This window comes from Phocoena sinus, chromosome 2 (assembly GCF_008692025.1).
Source record: "Phocoena sinus isolate mPhoSin1 chromosome 2, mPhoSin1.pri, whole genome shotgun sequence".
NCBI lineage: Eukaryota > Metazoa > Chordata > Mammalia > Artiodactyla > Phocoenidae > Phocoena > Phocoena sinus.
The window spans coordinates 175,481,664-175,502,767 of NC_045764.1; the positions used below are offsets into that span (position 1 = coordinate 175,481,664).

Genomic DNA, 21,104 nt, shown 5'->3' on the forward strand with positions numbered 1-21,104 from the left:
ATACATTATTAAAATGGTCTTTTTTCATGTTAATCTGTCTTTTGTCAGTTTAATTCACACTCCCCCAGAGACTGAACCTAAGAGGACAGAGGAAAAGTTTTTCCTCCCTTCCAGGCTCAAAAAGATAAATGGGATACTGTGTTCTAGATGAGGGGCAGTTCTTGGCTTAGGGATCAGAGAGGATCTTTCTGACATCTGAGGATGGAAGGATGAAAAGATCTTTCTTTCAAAAGTTTAAAAAAAAAAAGAAGAAAGAAAGAAAGGAAGGAAGAAAAGAAAAGAAAAGAGAAAGACAGACAGAAAGAAAGAAAACAAAAGGATTAAGAAATTGAAACAGGGACTTCCCTGGTGGTCCAGGGGCTAAGACTCTGCGCTCCAAATGCAGGGGGCTCCCGGTTCGATCCCTGGTAGGGGAAACAGATCCCACTTGCTGCAACTTAAAGATCCCGCATGCCTCAAGGAAGATCCTGCACGCTGCAACAAAGATCCTAGATCCTGAGTGCCGCAACTAAGACCCGGCGCAGCCAAATACATAAATATTGAGGGGAAAAAAAAAAAAAAGAAAGAAAGAAATTGAAACAAATTCCACAAATCTAATCTCCCCTCTGGCCAATCCTTAGTGAGGCTACTAATGATAGACACTGCAGGGAGCATAGCGAACGCAAGAGTATTGACTATGATGACGATGCGATGGTGGTCCTGTGGAGAGAAAAATGATCAGCAAGTTCACTGGAAACTTCTCAGACACCAGCCTGGCCCCCAGCTGCCCCCACCATGAGCATCATGGCATTCATCATATCATACAGCAAATGCTGGTTTTGTCTTCCTTCTTCCAGCCTAGACTGTATACAGAGGGCAGCGATGATGACTCACCCAACAAGCGCTTAGTGTTTGTTGACCAATGGCTCTACTGCCCCCTTGAGACAGGTGCAGCACTAGCGGCTACAAGACAAGCGGAATCAGGACAGTAAAAGGAGGGGAGATTGGGAAAGGATGGGCCGAAGAAGTGGGGGCGGTAGAGCTGCGGACTGAGCTGTGAAGAGGGGTGGGGCTGTTCATTCGCTCGTTTGTTCATGCATTCATATTCGTCCATCATTCATTGCCTGAGCGTGCACCGCTGGACACTGAGTAAAACTACACCCTCGAGGTGCGCCCCGCCTGGGTGAGTGGGTAGGGAGGAGGGGGCCGGCATGGAAACAATTTCGGGGTTGGGGAGCACACTTGTTAAAAATGCACACTTTGAGGGACTTCCCTGGTGGCGCAGTGGTTAAGAATCCTCCTGCCAAGGCAGGGGACACGGGCTCCAGCTCTGGTCCGGGAAGATCCCACATGCCGCGGAGCAACTAAGCCCGTGCGCCACAACTACTGAGGCCGCGAGCCGCAACTACTGAAGTCCGTGCGCCTAGAGCTCGTGCTCTGAAGAGAAGCCACCGCAATGAGAAGCCCGCGCACGGCAACGAAGAACAGCCCCCCCACACACCACAACTAGAGAAAGCCTGCGTGCAGCAAAGAAGACCCAACACAGTCAAAACTAAATAAATAAAATAAAATAAATTTATATATAAAAATTCACACTTTGAACCACCTCTCGGGTATATTAAATCGGAAGGTCTGGAGGTGGGGCCTAGGAGTCTAGGTCCAGGCAGGGTCTTCACGTGACGTTGAGAACATTTGGCCAGGGTGATGTTAGGGCCGGGGCTCTGGAACCTCGAGGACCTTTGCCTGAGAGTTCCCGGACAGCTCCTGGAGGAGGTGATATGTGAACGATAAATACGTCTACGACAAGCCATAAGAAAATTCGGCCGGGTCCTGTTGTTGGTGAAGCGGTGGCAGAGCCGGCCCGGCTCACGCCCCGCCTACCAATCTGCTCGGTCAGGTGCATTCGCCTTCCGAGGTGTCTTGGCCTGCGGGGCACTCGTAGCTGACCCCTTTTCCAGGTGACGCACATTTGAGCGGTCGGCGCTCAGTGACTGGGGTTCGAGTCCCCGCGTCGGCCGTTATGGCGGACGCGGAGCCTGAGGCTGAGGACGGCAGTGAGGATGGCGGCGGCGGCGGCGGCGGCGGCCGGGCTCCCGCAGGCCAGAGAGGCAGCGCCGCGCGCGTGGCCCCGCTGGGCCCCGAGCAGCTGCGGCGGGTCCTGGAGCAGGTGACGAAGGCGCAGCCACCCGCGAAGCCGCCGCCGCCGCCCTTCGTGCTGCAGGACGCGGCGCGGCGGCTGCGGGACGCGGCCCAGCAGGCCGCCCTGCAGCGGGGCCCCGGGGCCGAGCCCCCGCGCCCGCGGCGCCTGCTACCGCCGCAGGTGAGGCGCCGGGAGGGACCTCCGGGGAAACTGAGGCCCGGAGTGGGACGAGGTCTCGCGGCGGGCGGGCCGGAGCCCGCGCCCGCGCTTCCCCTCTTAGGCCTTAGAGCTGCCCAGCCCGAGAGACCGGTGTCCGCCCGCGTTACAATTCAGGGCGTCCCCACACTCAGGTCCACGGGGACCGCAGGCCACCCGCACTTGTCACCGCCCCAGCGTTTTCAACTCCTCCCCCGCTCCGGGCTCTCGGAGCCTGTGCCCATGGCGGCCCCTGCCTGGGACCCAGCCCTGCTAGGGGCTCCTCCGTGCCGCCTGGCTCCTCTCGCAGGCCTTCGTCCGTTCATTCCGCCTTGATCGCTCACGGTGTTCCGGGCCCTGCCCGAGGCGCAGCGTCAACCACAGCCCTGAAGGATGTGAGGCGTGTTGTGGGCCCGACACGGGGGCTGCTGGAGAGTGAGCAGTCCTTAGGCCTGACACCGGAGTGGAGACCAGAATGGGTTAGAAGGACATTAAGAGGAGAATTTTCCATGTGGAAGGTGCTGCAAGTGGCACGGACGAGACTCGGGACAGAATTAAGTACATTACAGTAACTTGGTGCAGGGCTTGTGGCAGTGCCTGTGTTTGTAACCCCAGTTACAAATGGCCCAGCACGTGCCCGACATTCGCTTAATGAGTGAGACACGTGAAAGCACTCTGTGTACTAGCCAACATCCCTTCTCAGCGGCGCTGTTTTCCCGTCACACAGCTCTTGGCTGCTAGGGAAGCTGGATCTAGAACGTGGTCTTCCGAGCCCAGAGGGTCCGGTGTAGCACCTGAAGCCTGAGGTCCTTCCCATTACGTGTAAAGTCATCCCCTTTCAGCACTGGGCTTCTAAAGGACAATGCTTCTCACTTCAAAATTGCCATAGATTTTTCTTCCACTAGAATAAATAGGTAGAGAATAGAATCAGCGATCTTCACGGGGTTTCACTTACGGTTTTTTTTTTTTTTTTGTGGTACGCGGGCCTCTCACTGTTGTGGCCTCTCCCATTGCGGAGCACAGGCTCCGGACGCGCAGGCCTAGTGGCCATGGCTCACGGGCCCGGCCGCTTCACGGCATGTGGGATCCCCCCGGACCCGGGGCATGAACCCGCGTCCCCTGCATCGGCAGACGGACTCTCAACCACTGCGCCACTTGACTGAGTGATTTTGACAGTTTAGGGTCATACCCAGTTGGTCATCAAGACTGGAAAGGTTGTCTCACTAAAGTTTGGGAAGACAAGTATGATTCTGCTCAAATGCCATACTTCTTAGAGGTGTGACCTTGGGTAACGTGACCTCTTTGGGCTTTAGTTTCCTTATTTGTAGGAGGTTTGGCTCCTTGGGTGAGCTTTCCAGCTTGTACTCTGCTGTTGAAACAGGTGCCTCTCACATAAGCCCTGCACAGCAGGTCTGTGGAGTCAGAAGGGTGCCAGTGGCTCATTTGCTGGCCTCTGCTCCGTGCCTGGCACTGGGCTGAGCCGCTTGGTTCTCAGCAGCCACACGGAAGTGCTTTTATCTGCGTTTTACAGATGAAGAACTAGCTCAGAGGGGTTGAGTGATTTTTGCCCGGGGTCCCCTAGGTGTGGCTACTCTCCAGGGCCTGTTGAATGTGGCTACAGCTTTTTGGGTTTGGTAGCTTAGGAAAGAGTCCAAAAATGACGTATTCCAGAAAATGAAAGCAAACTTAGGTAGCATGGTCGTGTTCGGTAGCTAATCTAGTTGGAATGCTATAAATTCTACCTGCATTCACGACGATGTAATTTTGCAGTCTGTTCAGCTAATATTCTTTGCCCGCCCGCCCCACCCCCCACAAGCTGTGCCATGGAGGCCACAAAGACAAATCAGATGTGTACCTTGCCCCTAGGGAGGTTATGATGTTACCAGGCAGGTAAAACATGACTCAGGGTAACTTCTGATCAAGGCCAGAAAGCCAGAGGTACGATAAAGAACTAAATGCATTGAGAGAAAGGGAGAGGTTATTTCTGGCTGAGGGGATCAGAAGAGGTGGCATCTGAACTAGATCTGCAGGGTGGGTCCAAGTTGAAAATACAGGAGAGGAGAGGCAGTGCTGGAGGTGGGGCAGGTGTGCCTTTGGAGATCCCAGGCCTTGTGGTTCTCTGTCGGGGGTGGTGTGGATTAGAAGGCACAGACCAAGTGGACACACTCCCACAGGTCAGCCCCTATCCCTCCCATCCTTCCCATTCCTGCCCCACAGAAACATTTCCAGTTTCCCACCACACAATGTGCCCTTTTTCATGCATCCCTGCATTCACACGTTTTTCCTTACACCTAGGATAGGTGTTCCATCTGGGAAAAATTCTACTCAGCTTTCAAGGCCCCCCGCGGAGGTCACCGCTTCTGGGAAGCCTACCAGGCCTGAACTGTTCTGCCCCTCTTACTGCACCTGTTGCACCTTGGTGTTGCTTTCCTATCGGTGTTCCTTAGGAAACCTAGTCTGCCTTCAGAATCATCAGTGGAGCTTTGAAAGTACAGATTTTGAGGCAGGATATCCTGAGTCAGCAAGTTTGTAGGTGACTGAGGTGGGGCAGGGGAAACACCCCCTCCCCAAGGGTGAGGCTGGGACTTAACTTTTGTTTGTGTATTGGCACCCAGAGATACTTAGTAAAACTTTGTTGAATGAAATAGACATATAACAAAGTATCAAGTATAGTACCCACTTGGTAAACTGGTCTGGAAAGCAGATGAAAGAATTAGACCAGCTTGGCCACTTGTGGTAATTCTAAAACAATAGGATTTGGCCTGGGGGGGTGGGGGCGTTCTATCTGTCTGTCTTTAATGGCATTATCTGGTAATACCCCAAGAGCTTAGAGACACATTCGAAGTGATTGGTAGTAAAGTGAAACAAATGTGATTCTTAAAAGATGTGCAAGTAAATCTAGCTGTCATTGGATTCACAGCAGCCCAGGACCAGCTCTGTACCCTTCCTCAAAAACCAATATGTTGGGCTTCCCTGGTGGCGCAGTGGTTGAGAGTCCGCCTGCCGATGCAGGGGACGCGAGTTCGTGCCCGGGTCCGGGAAGATCCCACATGCCGCGGAGCGGCTGGGCCCGTGAGCCATGGCCGCGGAGCCTGTGCTCCGCAACGGGAGAGGCCACAACAGTGAGAGGCCCGCGTACCGCAAAAAAAAAAAAAAAAAAAAAAACCAATATGTTGACTTGTCTCTGCTGTTTGTAGTAAGTGTATAACATGCACTCAGACAGATATACTCCAGCTTGATTTCAGTGAGGGTTTCCATTCTGTCCTGTGTGATATTTTTATTGACCCTCTACTTGGTAGAGGGTTGAGTCCAAAGAGGGCCTGTCGGTGACCCCAAATTGGTGGTTCTCAACTGGGGGCAGTTTTGCCCCACGGGGGGCGTTTGGCGCTGTCTGGAGACATTTTTGATTGTCACAGCTTGGGGAGTGCTACTGGCATCTGGTGGGTAGAGGCTGGGATGGTGCTCAACAGTGCACAGCACACCTGCCCCGACACACTTACTGGTCCGAAATGTCAGTTGTGCTGCAGTTGAGAAAGCCGCTCTGGGTGATGAGGTTTGTCTGTCTTTTCTCCCTGGAGAAAGATGCTCATTGTTTCTGCTTGGTGAGGGCAGGAGCCTTGTTTTGCTGCCCTCGTCCGAGCCCATGACAGCATTTAGTCTCCGTAAAGCGCTGTGTCGGGCACCCGGTCACTGCTCAGTATTTGTGGAACCTTGTTGGCAGCAGCCCTCCCCTTTGGTGGGTGTTTTGCTGTTACAGACAGTGCTGCCTTGAACCTCCCAGACATACATCTTTGTGCCTGTGCCGGTGTTTCTTCTGGGATCCAAGAAGCAGGATTGCTGGGGATCAAAAAGCACATGCGGGGCTTCCCTGATGGCGCAGTGGTTGAGAGTCCGCTTGCTGATGCAGGGGACGCGGGTTCGTGCCCCGGTCCTGGAGGATCCCACATGCCGTGGAGCAGCTGGGCCCGTGAGCCGTGGCCGCTGAGCCTGTGCGGCCGGAGCCTGTGCTCCGCAACGGGAGAGGCCACAGCAGTGAGAGGCCCGCGTATCGCAAAAAAACAAACAAAAAAAAAGCACATGCATTTAAAACTTCATTAGATGTCAAAAAAAAAAGTTGGTGAAGAAATGCAGCCCCGCTCCTAGGTGTGTGCCCTGGAGGAACTCACACGTGTATACACACACATACGTCACAGCGCAGAGCAGACCAGAGAGCGCAGGGTTGGTGACCACCTGTCCTCTGACAGGAGACCATTGTTCCCATGCTGCAGAGCAAATGAACGCCTGAGAGCTGCACACCTCAATATGGTTGAATTTCACAAACAAGATAGGGAGGAGAAAGCCCCAACAACATACCGGAGATGATATTCACTTACCTAAGCTTAAAAACACATCAAAACGGAACTGCAGGGAGACGCAAGAGGGAAGACACATGGGAGCACATGTATATGTATAGCTGATTCACTTTGTTATAAATCAGAAACTAACACACCATTGTAAAGCAATTATACCCCAATAAAGATGTTAAAAAAAAAAAACAAAAAACGGAACTGCATATCTTTAGGGATATCTACAAGTGTAATATAAAGAATGCATGAGAATGGTAAAGAGCAGATTCAGAACAGGGTGAAGAAAAAGGCATGCGGGTTGGGGGCATAGCAGAGGGCTTTCCCCGGGTAGTAATGTTGCATGTTGTAAGGTAGGTGGTAGCGACCTGAATCACATAGTTCTTTATGGCTTTTTTGGTTTCCAGAATTTCACTGAAAACTTTTAAAAAAGAGGCCACATATTGAATTGAGTCCAATTTAGAGTAGTAAGAACTCCAAGTTAATACACATATGGTAAAACTATAAAGAAGGATATTCATGAGCTTATTAGTGGATCATGACGTATTTTTTTTTTTAAAGTGATGTAGAGTAGATGCTATCAGAAGGCCTTTATGTAGGAATGGTAAGTGCATGAACGTTCTATTTTGTTTATATATGCAAATGTTTCTGTAAGCACGAGGGGTGTGACGTAAAATAGATTACTGTGGACTGGGCAGAAGGGTTGAGAAACACCACTGTAAACACTACAGATACATTATATAGACTCTTTTCTATGTAAGATGTATAAGTTAGAAAAAAATCTCAACAGTGGATTTAAGATGAGAGTAAAATTGTAGAAATGTTGATAAGCATAGTCCTTCTTTTCTCTTTCTGTGTTTAAGCAATTGGAAGCCATCTGTGTCAAGGTTACATCTGGAGAGACGAAAGGTCAGGAAAAGCCGATGCCTGCACTGGCCACCATCCAGCCCAAGACAGCCAGGCCGAGCCAGCCGCTGGGGAGACACTGCAGCGCGCTGGGGCTCAGCGTCGCCAGCTCTCAGCTGCTCGGGGCACAGCCCCTCCTGAGCACCGGGCCACAGCCGCGTTTCCTGAGTCACTCACCTCAACCTCCTGTTCAGGTGTTCGTCCAGAGGCCACTGCTCGCCCTCCGACCAGACCCTGCGAAGAGAGTCTTGGCCTCTGAGGCCCTGAGTGGACAAGGCACCACGTTGTCCCCTCTGTCAGCCTCTGACCCGCCAGCAGGAACATCTGTTTCATCCAGTCCAGCAAATTTATTTATTTCCACCTCGCAAACAAAATGCACCAAGAAACTAAAAAAATCTTTAAAAGTGAAAACACGTTCTGGACGGATATCTCGACCTCCCAAGTATAAAGCTAAAGATTATAAATTCATAAAAACAGAGGATTTGGCCGGTGGTCACCCCTCAGACTCTGACGACTATTCAGAACTGAGCGTGGAGGAAGATGAAGACCACAGCGGAAGGCAGGTGCTCTTTGATTTATCGAGCTGCTCTCTGAGGCCCAAAACTTTTAAGTGTCAGACCTGTGAAAAGTCATATATAGGAAAGGGGGGGCTTGCCCGGCACTTTAAACTGAATCCAGGCCATGGCCACCTGGAGCCTGAGACGTTGCTGTCTAAGAAAGCCAATGGGAGCGTGATCCTGGGCCCCACGGAGGGCAGGACCACCAGCCTGGCATCTCGGGAGCTGTCCACGCCAGCTCTTCTAAGTGAGGAAGGGGCCCGCTCAGCACGGGGTGGCCTGCAGGTAACGTTTCTGTCTGGTGATAGCGTCCTGATTCCTGCCCATCCTTTTTTTTTTTTTAATCTTTTTTTGGCCACGCCACACGGCATGTGGGATCTTAGTTCCCCGACCAGGGATCGAACCCACGCCCTCTGTATTGGCAGCATGGAGCCTTAACCACTGGACCGCCAAGGAAGTCCCCTGCCCATCATCCTTAAATTAACTTTACATTGTCTGCACTGCTGCCAGATAATCAAGGAGAAGTGTGTCTTCCGTCCAGTGCCGACGGTTTACTGACGGGCACGCAGGCATCAGTCCTGTAGATCCGGTCAGTAAAGCTAATCGCAAGCACTCTCGGCTCATGCTGACGTGACTGTGGGCCTGGGAAAGGTCCAGGTGGGGGGCGCCAGTCCACAGGGCTGCTGCCTGGGGCGTCCGCAGTAAGACGTTTGCTTGCCGTGTTCTCTCCTTGCTTTGCCCCTTCCGAAACTCAATCAGACAAAGCAGATACGAGTCACCATGAGTTTGCATCACCACGTCAACGTTTATTTACTGAAATTTTAACTTACCCAACATGTGTGGTGAGCATTTGTGTGCCGTGTACAGTAGGTCAGTTATTTAAAAAACAGCAGGTGGATCACTTAACAAGTGGCAGGCCTCTGTGGTCGCCCTCATCCCACTTTGTCTTAAGCTTCCTTCCTTTTCCTTTGACTTGTGTTAGCTGTTGTTCGTTTTTTGTAGTTTTCAGACGTTAAATAGAGAAACCGGTGTTGGAATTGATGTGACTACTTGATGGGAGTTTGTGACTTTAGGGACCTGGAAGCTGTTGAAAATGCATGTTTGCCTGCTCGTGGCGACCTCATTCCCAGCAGCGGACGGGGTTCCTGCGGGAGGGCTGAGGCCGGCGGCTGCTTCCGCTTTCACATCCGCTCCTTGGGGCCTGAACAGACACCTCCTGGGCCCAGGAGATCTGTACTGAGTGAGGCCTAGTGGTAGAACCATGGGACAGCCCTGTGTTAGGATTCAAAAATATTGTCTCACCTTGCAGCCTCAGTAATAATAGTAATAACAGTAATACCGTTTATTGCATGCCTGCTTTGGGCAGGAACATCACATACGTTTTCTCATCCTGTGAGAGCCCTAAAGGCAGGTGCAGGAGTCCCTACTGGACACGAGGCGTATGGGGCTCAGAGGGGATGACGGGCTCCCCGTCGAGGCACGCCTAGGACTCTGTCCAGGCTGGGGTTAGACCCAGGTCTTTTGACCTCAAAGCCTGTACTCTAGGCCCGGCTGCCTCTGCTAGGAGGTCCTACGCATCTCACAGCTGACAAGAGCCCGACTTTCGAGAGACCTCTAACTTTTCTTAAGTTGTAGTAGGACCAGCATGCCCATGTAGTTTGTCACCCAAACCCGGACATTCTGAGAATGAAAGGGGCACTATTAATCATTCCAAGGGACAGCAGGCACAGCCACGACTGCCTCCGACAAACTGGACGACCAGGCCGGCTGGCACCTTCCATTTCCTTCAATAATGAAATCTTACACCACGGCAAAAGCAGCTTCTGGATATCTGACTTCTGGAATTGAGGCACCTAGCCTTGCTCCAGACGGCTTTGAGGCCGTGGGGTCCCAGAGTGGCTCCCTCCAACCAGAACTATGTCTCATCTCCTCTCCTGAGTCGGCCATGGATGGCCACGTGGCGCTTAAAGCCACAGGCAGACCTGGCGTTCCTCCTGAGGCTCCATTTTAATGAAGATTTGGAGGGAAAATTCTTTAAGAGGACACACTTTGTGCTACCTTTCCTTGTATTTAACCTTCCACCAGTCCTGGGAGATGTAGGTGTATTATTCCTATCTTCAGAGGAGGAGGGAATTGGCACAGAATGAGGAAATAGCTAGATAGTGTTAGATCCCGATTCTTTTCACAAAGCTGCGCAAATCCATGGAGACAGAAAGTAGATTAGTGGCTGCTGGGTCTGGGGGGAGGGAGGAATGTGTGATAATGTGTAGGGTTTCTTTGGGGGATGATGAAACTGTTCTGGGATTAGATAGTGGTGATGGTTACACAAGCTTGTGAATATCCTAAAATCCACCTAATTGTGTATTTCCAAAGGATGAACTTGATGGTATTTGAAATATATCCAATAAAAAATAATTAAAAAAATCTAAAAGTCATGGGTAAATTATGAATTAACAAAATTCAGGTTCATTTTTAAGATGGTAGTGACATCAGAAAAGTCTTTGGTTTCATTTTGGGCAACACCCCAGGGTTAGGGTTTGTCAGCCCTGACCTGCAGGGTAGTATTCGTCTGGTGTCTTAAAGGGATACTTGGTTTACCTGTAAGATGCATTGATTATAGTTAATGTGTCTTAATTATGCAAAGAAGAAGAATTTAGCAAGTTCCTTGCTTTTGACTTGACATTTTTCTGCTTTAAGGTTTTCATCATGGTGTATAAAGCATGATTATTTTATTTTTGTTTGGGTGTGCAACCCTATCTAGAATGGTCAGTCTGTAGACGTTGAAGAGGCGCTGGTGTCTGAACCAAAAAATGGAAGTTTTTCAGCCCTTTTGGGATCAGAGAGACACCCCGGACGTAGAAGAAGCGGCTACTCCGTGGCCCTCCCAGAGCCCAGCGCAGCCGTCCTGGAGCAGAGTGGAGCGGTTGGCCCGCAGGTGGGCGTTGGGGCAGCGTGTGCACAGGGCCCGGCAAGGAGCAGAGCCAGGCCCCTGGAGGTGCGTCGCTCTTAGAACCCTGTTCTTGAAACCTGTGTCTCTGGCATGGTACGTGGCAGTTCACTATTAGGTTTCTGAATTTAGAAGTAAAATACCCAGTTTAGGTCAACTAAGCAGTTCACCTGATGTGTAATTAGATGAAGTGTGTAATAGATTCAAAGACAGCATTATCTGAAATGACTCCTAGGTGTACCTGTTTGAAATGACCAGAGGGCCTTAAGCATAGAGCTGCTTGCCTTTTTCAGTTTTAGAATTATTATAAGCTGTGTTTTCATGGAAGCAGTTTAGAAAACAACAGAAATGGTTTTCTATTTTTTTGTAAAAAGTTTCAAGGTATAAAAGCATGTTTCAGGTTTTGAACTCTAGAATCTCCATTCCACCCCCTTGAAAGTAAGTGTATCGAATTTAGTTGGATTGGCTTAGAAAAGCGGAAACCCAGACTTACCCGAATTGTCTTTGACTAGGATGTATTTATTTGCCTGCTAATGGCTGGATGAGTATCTTAAAGAAAAGAAGTGAAAAACAGCAAGAGAGAGCACGAGATAAGTTAGTGAGACAACTGGCCCCAGAAAGAGTGGCTTGCTGTCAGCAGCCCCGCCTCCCAGCTCCGACCACGGGCTTCCCGCAGGCACCGCAGCGGCGCAGCCGCTGTGCCTCGGTTCACTGAGTCCCTGACCATAGTAGCTCCACTTAGGTGAGAAACCTGAACCTCACAGGGGCTGTTAACTTGTACCCGGTCACCTCGCAGGTCAGTGGCGGATCCAGAATGTGGATCTGAGACCAGTGAGGTGACCCTAACACGTCACCGTGACTCGCAGTGCCACACCTTTCATACTGAGAGTCGAGGACTGCTCCCGACAGCATCTTACAGATGGGAGTCTCCCCAGAAACGGGCATTCATTTATACAGGAACTGGGTGTCCGTCCAGTAACGGGCCCTGTCCTGGCTGGGCGGGGACGCTGTGCAAGGGGAGAGGTGGCGGCCAGAGCAGTCAGTGGCAGCACGGCCAGGTGCGCGTGGCTGGGAAGCGGGGAACCGAGGAGGTGCCCTCTCTGCTGCTGTGATGCGCGTCCTGGACGTCCGGACGTGGGCCAGGCCGCAGAGGGGCCATGCCCCACACGCCCACCTTCTCACGCCTCCTGAGTGCTGGAAACCAGCTGGTCGTTTTGCTCTAAGGGCTCTTGAAAGTCACGATTAGACATTTTTATCTTGCAAATGAAAAGGTTTTCCTTTTGCTTTTTGACTGTTTTATGACCATCTGTGGCTTCCTCTGAACCCCTGCCAGTTTGCAGCTCCCAATTGATGGCCCTTCCTAAGCCCTGAGCCCGTGACCTCCCTGAGCCTTGTATGACTGTTTCTAGGACTTGTCGGTTTCGCCCTGACATTCTTGCCTCCCTGGGTGATCTCACTCATCCTCCTGCTTTCTCAAACTACCTTCCATCTGCTGACTCTCACGCCTGTACTTCTGTCCAGACCGCTCCCGAGCTTCAGAGCTGATTTCAGGCATCCCCACCTGCTGTCCTGTAGAGCCCTCCACATCCTGCCGGAGCCCACAGTCTGGCTTCCTGCCCCACCCCCTATTTTTTTTTTTTTTTTTTTTTTTTTTTCCCACCCCCTATTATCAGGGGGCTGCCTGGGTGCTCAGCTGGGTGCCCAGAGGCACCCGTGACTCCTCTTTTCCCCCTTCACTCACCCCTCCCCCATCCTGAGGACTGAGGATGGTGCCCTCCCTGCATCCTCTCCCCCCCCCCCCTCCTCGTCTGTCCTGCCTGTACGTGTGCTTTGGTGGTGGTCTCCTGGCAGCGGGCTGCCCCGGGATTTGCTTGCATTTTCGTCTCGGGCACTAGTTGGTGAGCCCTGGAGAGCAGGAAGCACATTTCCCCACCGCTGTGTCCTTCTCCAGGGCCTGGCACCCACCACTCATTCAGTGCTGTCACGCGGGAGCCAGACTCTGAACCCGCCGTTGACCACGGGGCTTTGTCAGCGGGTGAGCAAGTGCGATACTTAACAAGGCAGAACATTTACAGTTGAGAGGCGCGTAATCACTGAGAATTTAGGGAACTCTCTGCCTTCTGTGTTCTTTGCTACCACAACTCGTTGGCTGCTGGGAAATTCTTTCCATACTGTCAAAGATGTCAAACGCTTTCTTCTGGTAGTTTCTCCGCCAGTGTGACCGGGAGGATCTAGTGGAGTTGGCTCTGCCTCTGCTGGCTCAGGTCGTGACCGTGTCTGAATTTCTTCTGATGAAGGTGAGTCTCCTTAGTGTTTCTAAGTGATTGAGGGGATGATTTGAAGTTATTTAGAAAGGCATCCTTCATATTTACTTAGAAGGAGCCAGGCCCTTGGAAATCCTCTCCCTCCCCCAGGACAGAGCTAAAGTGAGCCTGCCGGTCCTGCCGGATGCCCAGCACACGGCTCTCAGGCAGGCCGCTCGTGGACCCGTGACTGTTTTCACTTTGTGTGGGAGGAGCGACAGTCACCTTTCTCCTGGCTCCCACCCACCTGCCAGCCTCCTCCACTGCAGCTCTGCCCCCGATGAGCCCGCTCTGAGGTGCGGCTTCACCGCCGGCACCCACGCTCCCTGGAGGCGCCCCGAGGAGCAGAGGCCTGGCCCTCCCTGGCCTGCAGGCCCTGGAATGTGCCCGTTTTCGTCCTCAGGGCCTTTCTGCCTTCCCATACCGCTCCCCTGGCCACCATCCTCTTGTGGCCCTCATCTGGGGTGGTTTGTTTCCTGGGCCGCTTCTCCCAGGCCCATTCTGGTGCCCCGCCGAGCACAATGCTGGGCACACATAGGCTCTCGCTGGGGAGCGAAGGCAGTGCCTGTGTTCATGGCTGCTGAGGGCTGAGGAACTTGAGTCCTTCCCTCTTTCAGATTTCTCTCTGTATTTTCCATTTCATTGCCTTGGGTTTAAACATTTTTTTTGTCATCTTTATCTTCACTAAGGTTGAAAAAGGTCATCTAGCAAAACCTTTCTTCCCAGCTGTGTACAAGGAATTTGAAGAGTTGCATAAAATGGTTAAGAAAATGTGTCAAGATTACCTCCATAGCTCTGGTCCCTGTTCTCTGGAAATAAACAACAGTAAGGTAACAAGCTCACAAGACAGACTCGCTCTTATAGCCAAAAGAAGGCTGTCCATTAAAAAGGAGGATGTTTATTTTTGTAGTGACATCTTCCCAGTCAGCTTCTTCTAGCTTTTTCTACTGTCAAGTGCAGGTTTTTTTTCTTAATATAAAAGCGATACATGCTTTTTTCAGAAAACTCGGAAATGCAGATAAGCTAAAAGAAAATTGCAAACACCCATAATCCTCCCACTCACCAATGATCACAGTGAATAGACTGTGTCTTTCTTCGGTGTGTAGGTGTTTGCAAAGGGCTGAGTTACACAGGGACCAGTAGTTATTTTTTGCGGTTGTGTCGACAGAATTCTCATTTCAATGTCATTGCCTTTTGCTATATTGGGTCCTTGACAAAAATATGTCATGAACTAATGAGGATTTACTTGTCTCGGATCAAACCCTTTTCGGGGCAGAGTGTGGCCCGTGGTCAGGTCACCCAGGGGCCTCTCACTGTGTCCGGCACGGAGATTCAGGTCTGCGCCTCCACCGAGCAGCTCACTGACTCCCGGCAAGTCCCTGCACCCTCCACCCCTCTGCCAAAGGGCAGCACTGAGCTCACGGGCTTTTCCGGCTCTCACGTGCCGGGGCTGTAATAGTCTGGTTTCGCCAGACTGTTGAACAACACGGATGGGCTTGGAGGGCATTATGCTGAGGGAGGTAAGTCAGAGGAAGACAAGTGCGGTATAGCATCAATTATACGCGGGATCTAAGAAATACAACCAGCTAGTGAATACAGGTACGTAAGGAAGTAGGTCAGAAGGTAAATAAGTGGTGTCAGGTTTACTAAAAAATCACTTACACAACGATGAAGACTGCTTAGGCCATGGTGACTTTGACTGCTCCTAACGTGTGATTACACTGACGATGGAGCTGCCTGTCTGTGATTGGAAAGGTGAGTGTTTTCTCAGTACAGAGCAGTTAGTTGCTTCTGTAGCAAGAAGTCTTAATCTACAGTGTAATATAATACATGGGTTTTTTGGGTTTTGTTTTTTGGGGTTTTTTTGGCCATGATCATTAGTTTTATACAAATTCAATATTTAATATAACCTAATAAGCTCTTGTGTTTTATTTTCTTACATCATATATTTTTAAAATGCAGTGGATTCTTTGCTAGGCCTCCCATAGATGCCCCAGTTGGCAGTGGTCACCTACGTGTTTCTAAACCGTGGGTTAAGCCGGTGTGGGTACCACCCTGTTACGGAGCAGACAGGACGTGCACGGACGCTGTGCATGTCCACTGGGACCCTTTGTGGGCAGTTCGGGATGTGACGCAGCCTCTTTGGAGCGAACACAGTGGCTCTGTTGGTAGGGGACACTGTCAGGTTGTTGGGCACTAAGCTTGCCAACCCCTGTTCTCTAGCTTAACCTTGACCTGCTACCCTTCCTTCCTTCCCCACCCCTTGCCTGCTCTGTGGTGTTCTCTTTATGCTGTCCAGTTATCAGTGATGATGGCTGTTGGTTATTATCTTAACATCCAGTGCTTTACGTAGGTTTTGCGTAGGGAGTCTAACCTAATCTTTACAAAGTCCCTTCAGGGCAACTGTGGTCTCCCTCATAAGATAAGGAGACTTAGCAGGTAGGTGGCTGCCAAGGTCACCCAGGTTCTGGGCAGAGGTGCTGGGGTCCAGCTCTGGCTCTCAAACCCACATCTTTTCCATCAACTGGGAAACGAGATCTGGTCCCAGAATAGGCAGGATTATCTTTCTGAAGATACCAGTGAGAATTCAGAAAAGGAGGAATAATGGGCAAGAAAGTTACCATGGTGTCAGAGTAACACGATGAAGCTTGTGACGACACTTTATCTTCATTTTTCCCACTGTTTAGGTGGCACCTTGCCGTACAAAGGGACTTCATAGATTGAAACTCAGCCCTTTGTTCTAAAGTGTTGACATGATTCCGAATCTTGTGTTTTGAGTGGAGCGTCTCTATGGGCCCCTTTCTGCTCAGGTTGCCGAGTCCTTAGGAATCACAGAAGAATTCCTGAGGAAAAAAGAAATACACACGGACTGCACTCCTCCCAAGCGCAACAGCCGAGAGGACGACCCGGAGGACCTGGCGGGTGCTGGCCCGCAGAAGAGGGAGAATGAGGTGGGCGTGGCCATGAGGGGCGCCCGGCTACTGTCTGCTCCACATTGCACTGTTGGGGTTGGATCTCTTCAACTCACAACACTGTTTTCCAGGAAGAAAAGGTGCAAGGTGGCCTGTTTCTCCCTAGTCTTAGCTGGTTGCATCTTCTCTTCCTAGACCGCAGAGGACAGGCTGGCTTCGGTGAAAAGGACCAGAAGAGAAACTGTGCCCCAGGACACCACAGAGTATTCTGCCGACAGTGGAGGCCTGCAGAGGCTGGCCTCTTGTGCCCCAGCTGCCAGTGCGGGTAAAAGACTCTTTGCGGGGGCTTCCCTGGTGGCGCAGTGGTTGAGAGTCAGCCTACCGATGCAGGGGACGCGGGTTCGTGCCCCGGTCCGGGAAGATCCCACATGCCGCAGAGCGGCTGGGCCCGTGAGCCATGGCCGCTGAGCCTGCGCATCCGGAGCCTGTGCTCTGCAACGGGAGAGGCCACAACAGTGAAGCCCGCGTACCCCAAAAAAAAAAAAAAAAAAAAAAGACTCTTTGCGGGGTGCACCCTGGGGCTCAGAGGCCTGCTGCTCGGGTGGGTGCCCCTATGGCCACATCTCAGAGAACCCTCTGGTTTCTCGAGTTTTACCCCAACCTCCCAGTGTTCTGTGGTTCCATGTTTATTCCCTAAGAGTCTTGGGGTCTTTGGGGTTTTCTTGGGTCCTTTCTTGAAACGAGGACCTGCCTCGTGGTACTGAGTCGGTTGTACCTGGCGGGGGTCCCAAGAAGTTAGGCAGACCTGAGACCAGAGACAGGTCCCAAGGACACACCAAGTCCACGGCTTGGCTTTCGTGAGACTTGGCTCTAAGTGCCAGCTGAGGGTTAACGTTCAAAAATGGGACGTGTTCCGGCTTTACTTCGCCAGAACTGATCAATGAGACAGCTCTAACGTACGGCAGGCATGCTGAGAATGGTTATATAACTTTCTAAAATCTTATCAGGGCCGCCTGATACCTCGCCTGATCCTAAAGTCTCTAATTTGAAGAGGCATTCTCCCTTCTAGAACTTATTACTTAATTCTTCCGGAGGGGAGGGCAGATTTATTTATTGAGAACCATGAAAACCCTCTGGCACCTGCTTGGAACACAGCTCCTCTCCCCTAACTAGTCTGCGTTTCCTCTTTTAAGTTCATCCATTCTTGGAAGCTACCAAGTAACAAGGAGGGTTTATGTTTTCATTTTTGGGCAAGAAAATTACTTTGGACTAGCTTGTTTTGCATAGTGAGTACAATGACCGGCCATAGCAGCACACAAATGATTGTCTGTTTTTTCCAACCGTCTAGGTTTTGCCCCTGGAGTAAGTGGGGGCGCGTCTCGCCTACCTGAAGACAGTCCCACGATGCCGGTTTCTGAGCTCGACCGCAGCACAGCACAGGCGGGCCGGCAGCTGAAAGCATTTGCTGGCTCAGCCACCGGGAGTGGCTCTGCAGACCCTGCTCTCTTGTTTCGAGAAGCCCGTGGGCTGGGGGTTTATACTCCGTTAGGAGAACCAGGGTCTCTGGCCCAGGAACACTCGCCAGAGCGGGATGCTGGGGACGGCCAGGGAAGCCGGGCTCTCTGCGGCAACTCGATGGCCCTGCTGCCTGGCCGGCCTGGAAATGCAGAGGCGGGAAGCCTCCTCGAGGTGCACGGCTCCCACCTGAGCAGCCTGCGGTCCGGCCCCGGTGAGGTCCTGCTTCTGGAGGCCGCGGCCCCGCCGCAGGAGAAAGCATGGTCCGTGGACGTCATGCCAGCTGGCTATGCCTACGGCACCACGTCCGAGCCGGGGCCTCAACCCAGCCGGGGTGGATTGCTGGGTCCTGAAGGGGGCCTCACAGGCCACGCAGGGGACTTGGACCAGTCGCCCTGTGGGACCGAGACACACGCTGACCGGAGGGAGCTGGAGGGCATCACTGCCGTCAGGGAAGCCATGGCTTTCGAAAATGCCAGTTGGGGCCCCACGTTGCCGTCCCAGCGACAGGAGCAGACATTTATCCAGACTTCTGATGGGCGTATCTTGTCCCATCCAGGCTCCATAGTGTCTGGGGAGGGGGACATTGTCATAGTGACCGACACAGAGGGGCCTGCCCTGCAGCCGGGCCCCTCGGAAGGGGTTCCTCTGGAAACCATGGAGATGGAGCCCTCTCAGTGAAATGGAGCCAGAACCGCAGTCCTAGATTTGTATGTATTTTACCTGGAGGTCTACTTCAAGGAATGTTTATTTTTCTAATGTGAATACTGATACAAGTGAACATTTTATTTATAAAGAATAATGTCTTTCTACCCCACTGTCTACCTTTTTCTACACCTTTCTCATTGTAATAATGGCAGATGTTACCTGATGACAAATTCCCGATACATCTAACTCCTAGGAGCTTCTGACCACTATTACAGTTAATACCACTACACTGTTTCTTGAATCTCCCCTGCTCCCCAGTTCCAAAAAACTACGCCCCCTTTCTCTTCGGTGATACGCTGCTCTTTCACCAGACTTGGTCCATACTAGAAGCTTCTTTTGGGCTCAATAAAAAAATAAATACGTAAGCTTGCCATCTGGGCAGCATTTTATTGGGAAGTAGGAAAGGAAGTTGTTTCTACTGACACTTTATGGATGAGGAAAGTGAGGCATAGGGATGGGACCCCCAGTCCTTTGATGTCCCACGTGTAAAGTCACTTATCAAGACCTCTCTTTTTTTGGAATGTTTTCCTTGGCTCTATTACAGGGAGAGAAAGGGAGGGCCATTTGCCCACACGCAGACGACAGCATCAAGAGGGCACAGCTGTCCTCTGCCCCCACTGGCAGAGACTGTCAGCAGAGGCCCTGGGCAGGCGGAGCTGCGGGTTGTGGGCTGCACCCTCTGGTGCTGTGCTCCCGTCAGGCCCGCTGTGGAGGGGTGGGCTTTATTCTTCGGGGGCCACATTGCCTACAGCCCTCTCAAGTGACTGGGGGCGTCTTCCTGTCCTCTAACTTGATATCAAAGCGGGTCCAACAGGAACAGAAGGGTGGGCATCCCTGCAGGATGGAATGAGTAAACCACAGCTGCTCAGGAGAGTTGGGCTCGAGGGTCAGGCCGTGGCACTGCTGCCGAGAGCTCAGCTTCTCTGTACACTGGTGCCCAATCGAATCTCAGAGACAGAGTTTTGGGTGAAGTAGAAAAGGACAGCTTTATTACTGTGCCAGACAGAGGGGGACACAGTGGGCTCCTGCCTTGGAAAAACTATGTGTCCCAGCCCGGGAGGATCTGATAAGGAGCTTTATAACAATATCTCCCAAGGGCGGGGTTGCTGACAAGATGAGGGGCCGCGGGGTCTCAGGCGCGGGCCTCCTAGCCTTGATGAGCTTCTCAAGGCCTTGCTGAGCTTCTCGGGTCCCCGTGATCTCGCCTCCTAGCCTTGGCCGCTCCTCCCTTGATTAGCAGCTGTTCGAACCTGCCCTTTGGCACTCAGGGGAGGTCATGGAGGCTGGAGTCTTGCCTACAAGAAACGGGGGACAAGAAGGCCTCCATGCTCGGAAGCCCCACAGGGCCCCGCTCGGTTTCAGCACATCCTGTGGACTCGGGCACTTCTCGGGAACCCAGAGCCGCGCGAAACCGCTGGGGGTCCAGTCCTGGGGGGCTGGAGCGTGGGGGTTAGGACTTCAACACACGAACCTGGGGACGTATCCAGAGCATGGCACCTCTCAAGTAAAAATGTGAGCCGGTGGGCATTCAGGGAGTTGAGTGGCTCTGCTCCAGAGGTGGTCCAGACCGAGGTCGCTTCCGCACCTAGGGTGGCCCTCTTCCCAGAGGTCTCAGAAGGCTCGCTGCCCCGTGTGTCTGCTCCATCCCTCGGAGAGAGGAGCCTGTGAGGGTCACGATCTGGGAGATGCACACAAGGCCTCTGCTCACATCTCATTGGTCCTTGGCCACACCTTGCTGCAAAAAAGGCTCTGAAACCTCCTCCTAAACTGGTAGCCATAGCCAGGTAACACTTAAATGAAGCAGAGAATCAACACCAAAGGAGGACCAGCCAAACGCCTGCCCCTAGAGTGGTTAAAATTGCTTCGGGTCAGTCTGGAGAGGTGGTAGTAGCAGCTCTGATAAACCTCAGCAGCTCGAAACAACAAAGGGGTGTGTGTCTCCTGCTCACAAGTCGTGTCACTCAGAGGTCGGTGGGGGACCCAGCAGGGGCAGCCACATCTCAAGCACTGCTGGTGGCGCCAGGAGCTTCGGGAGAGGTTAGACTCACCGCGAGAGGCACTTCAGTGGCCACATGGTCCCACCCAAGCCCAAGGGCACTGAAGTGCAGGCTTTCCATGGGCCGGGAAGGCAGGAGTCTGGGAATATTTGGTGAATAGCGTGAGTGGTTGATCAACAGAAGTCACATTATCACTGTTGTTCACAGCTGTGCTGTGTTCGGTACCTTGTGATTACTTTCATGGTTTGTCTAAGCTTTTGTGTTTCCCGGAAAGAGAGAGAGAGGGAATTTTTTTTTAGTTTTCATTAAATGTACTTATCGTGAATTCATCTTGAACTGCTGTCCCAACCCAGTTCTGTTTTTGTGGGTTCTACCTGTTAATATCTCTTTACTGTCTATTTCGCAAGATTCCCAGAGGCAGAGGAGATATCTGGTGATCAATCCACTATGCTTAGAAGTCCAATATGGGTTCTCCAATGGCTTCATTGTTCCTTTCAGATAGAAATTGTCCTATAGTTGTGTAATGACTTTGGAACTCAGCAAACTCAACGGCCGAGAGCTCTTCCATCAATCTGATGCCTCTTCCGCTGTGTGAGGGACCC

The 21,104-nt window shown here is 51.8% G+C and overlaps 1 protein-coding gene across 2 annotated transcripts; it reads left to right on the plus strand.

The window, feature by feature from the left end:
• The first annotated feature begins 1,981 nt into the window (after window positions 1-1,981).
• ZNF839 (zinc finger protein 839) lies at window positions 1,982-18,609 on the plus strand. 2 transcript variants are annotated; one of them, XM_032622741.1, is made up of 8 exons: window positions 1,982-2,299; window positions 7,521-8,405; window positions 10,882-11,115; window positions 13,272-13,364; window positions 14,060-14,200; window positions 16,181-16,321; window positions 16,478-16,607; window positions 17,631-18,609. In XM_032622741.1, the coding sequence occupies exons 1-8, from the start codon at window positions 2,000-2,002 to the stop codon at window positions 18,476-18,478; spliced, it is 2,772 nt and encodes a 923-aa protein (XP_032478632.1). In that variant the 5' UTR covers window positions 1,982-1,999; the 3' UTR covers window positions 18,479-18,609. The 2 variants fall into 2 exon arrangements, with proteins under 2 accessions (XP_032478632.1, XP_032478633.1); XM_032622742.1 differs by having other exon boundaries at window positions 10,882-11,055.
• The last annotated feature ends 2,495 nt before the right edge of the window (window positions 18,610-21,104 follow it).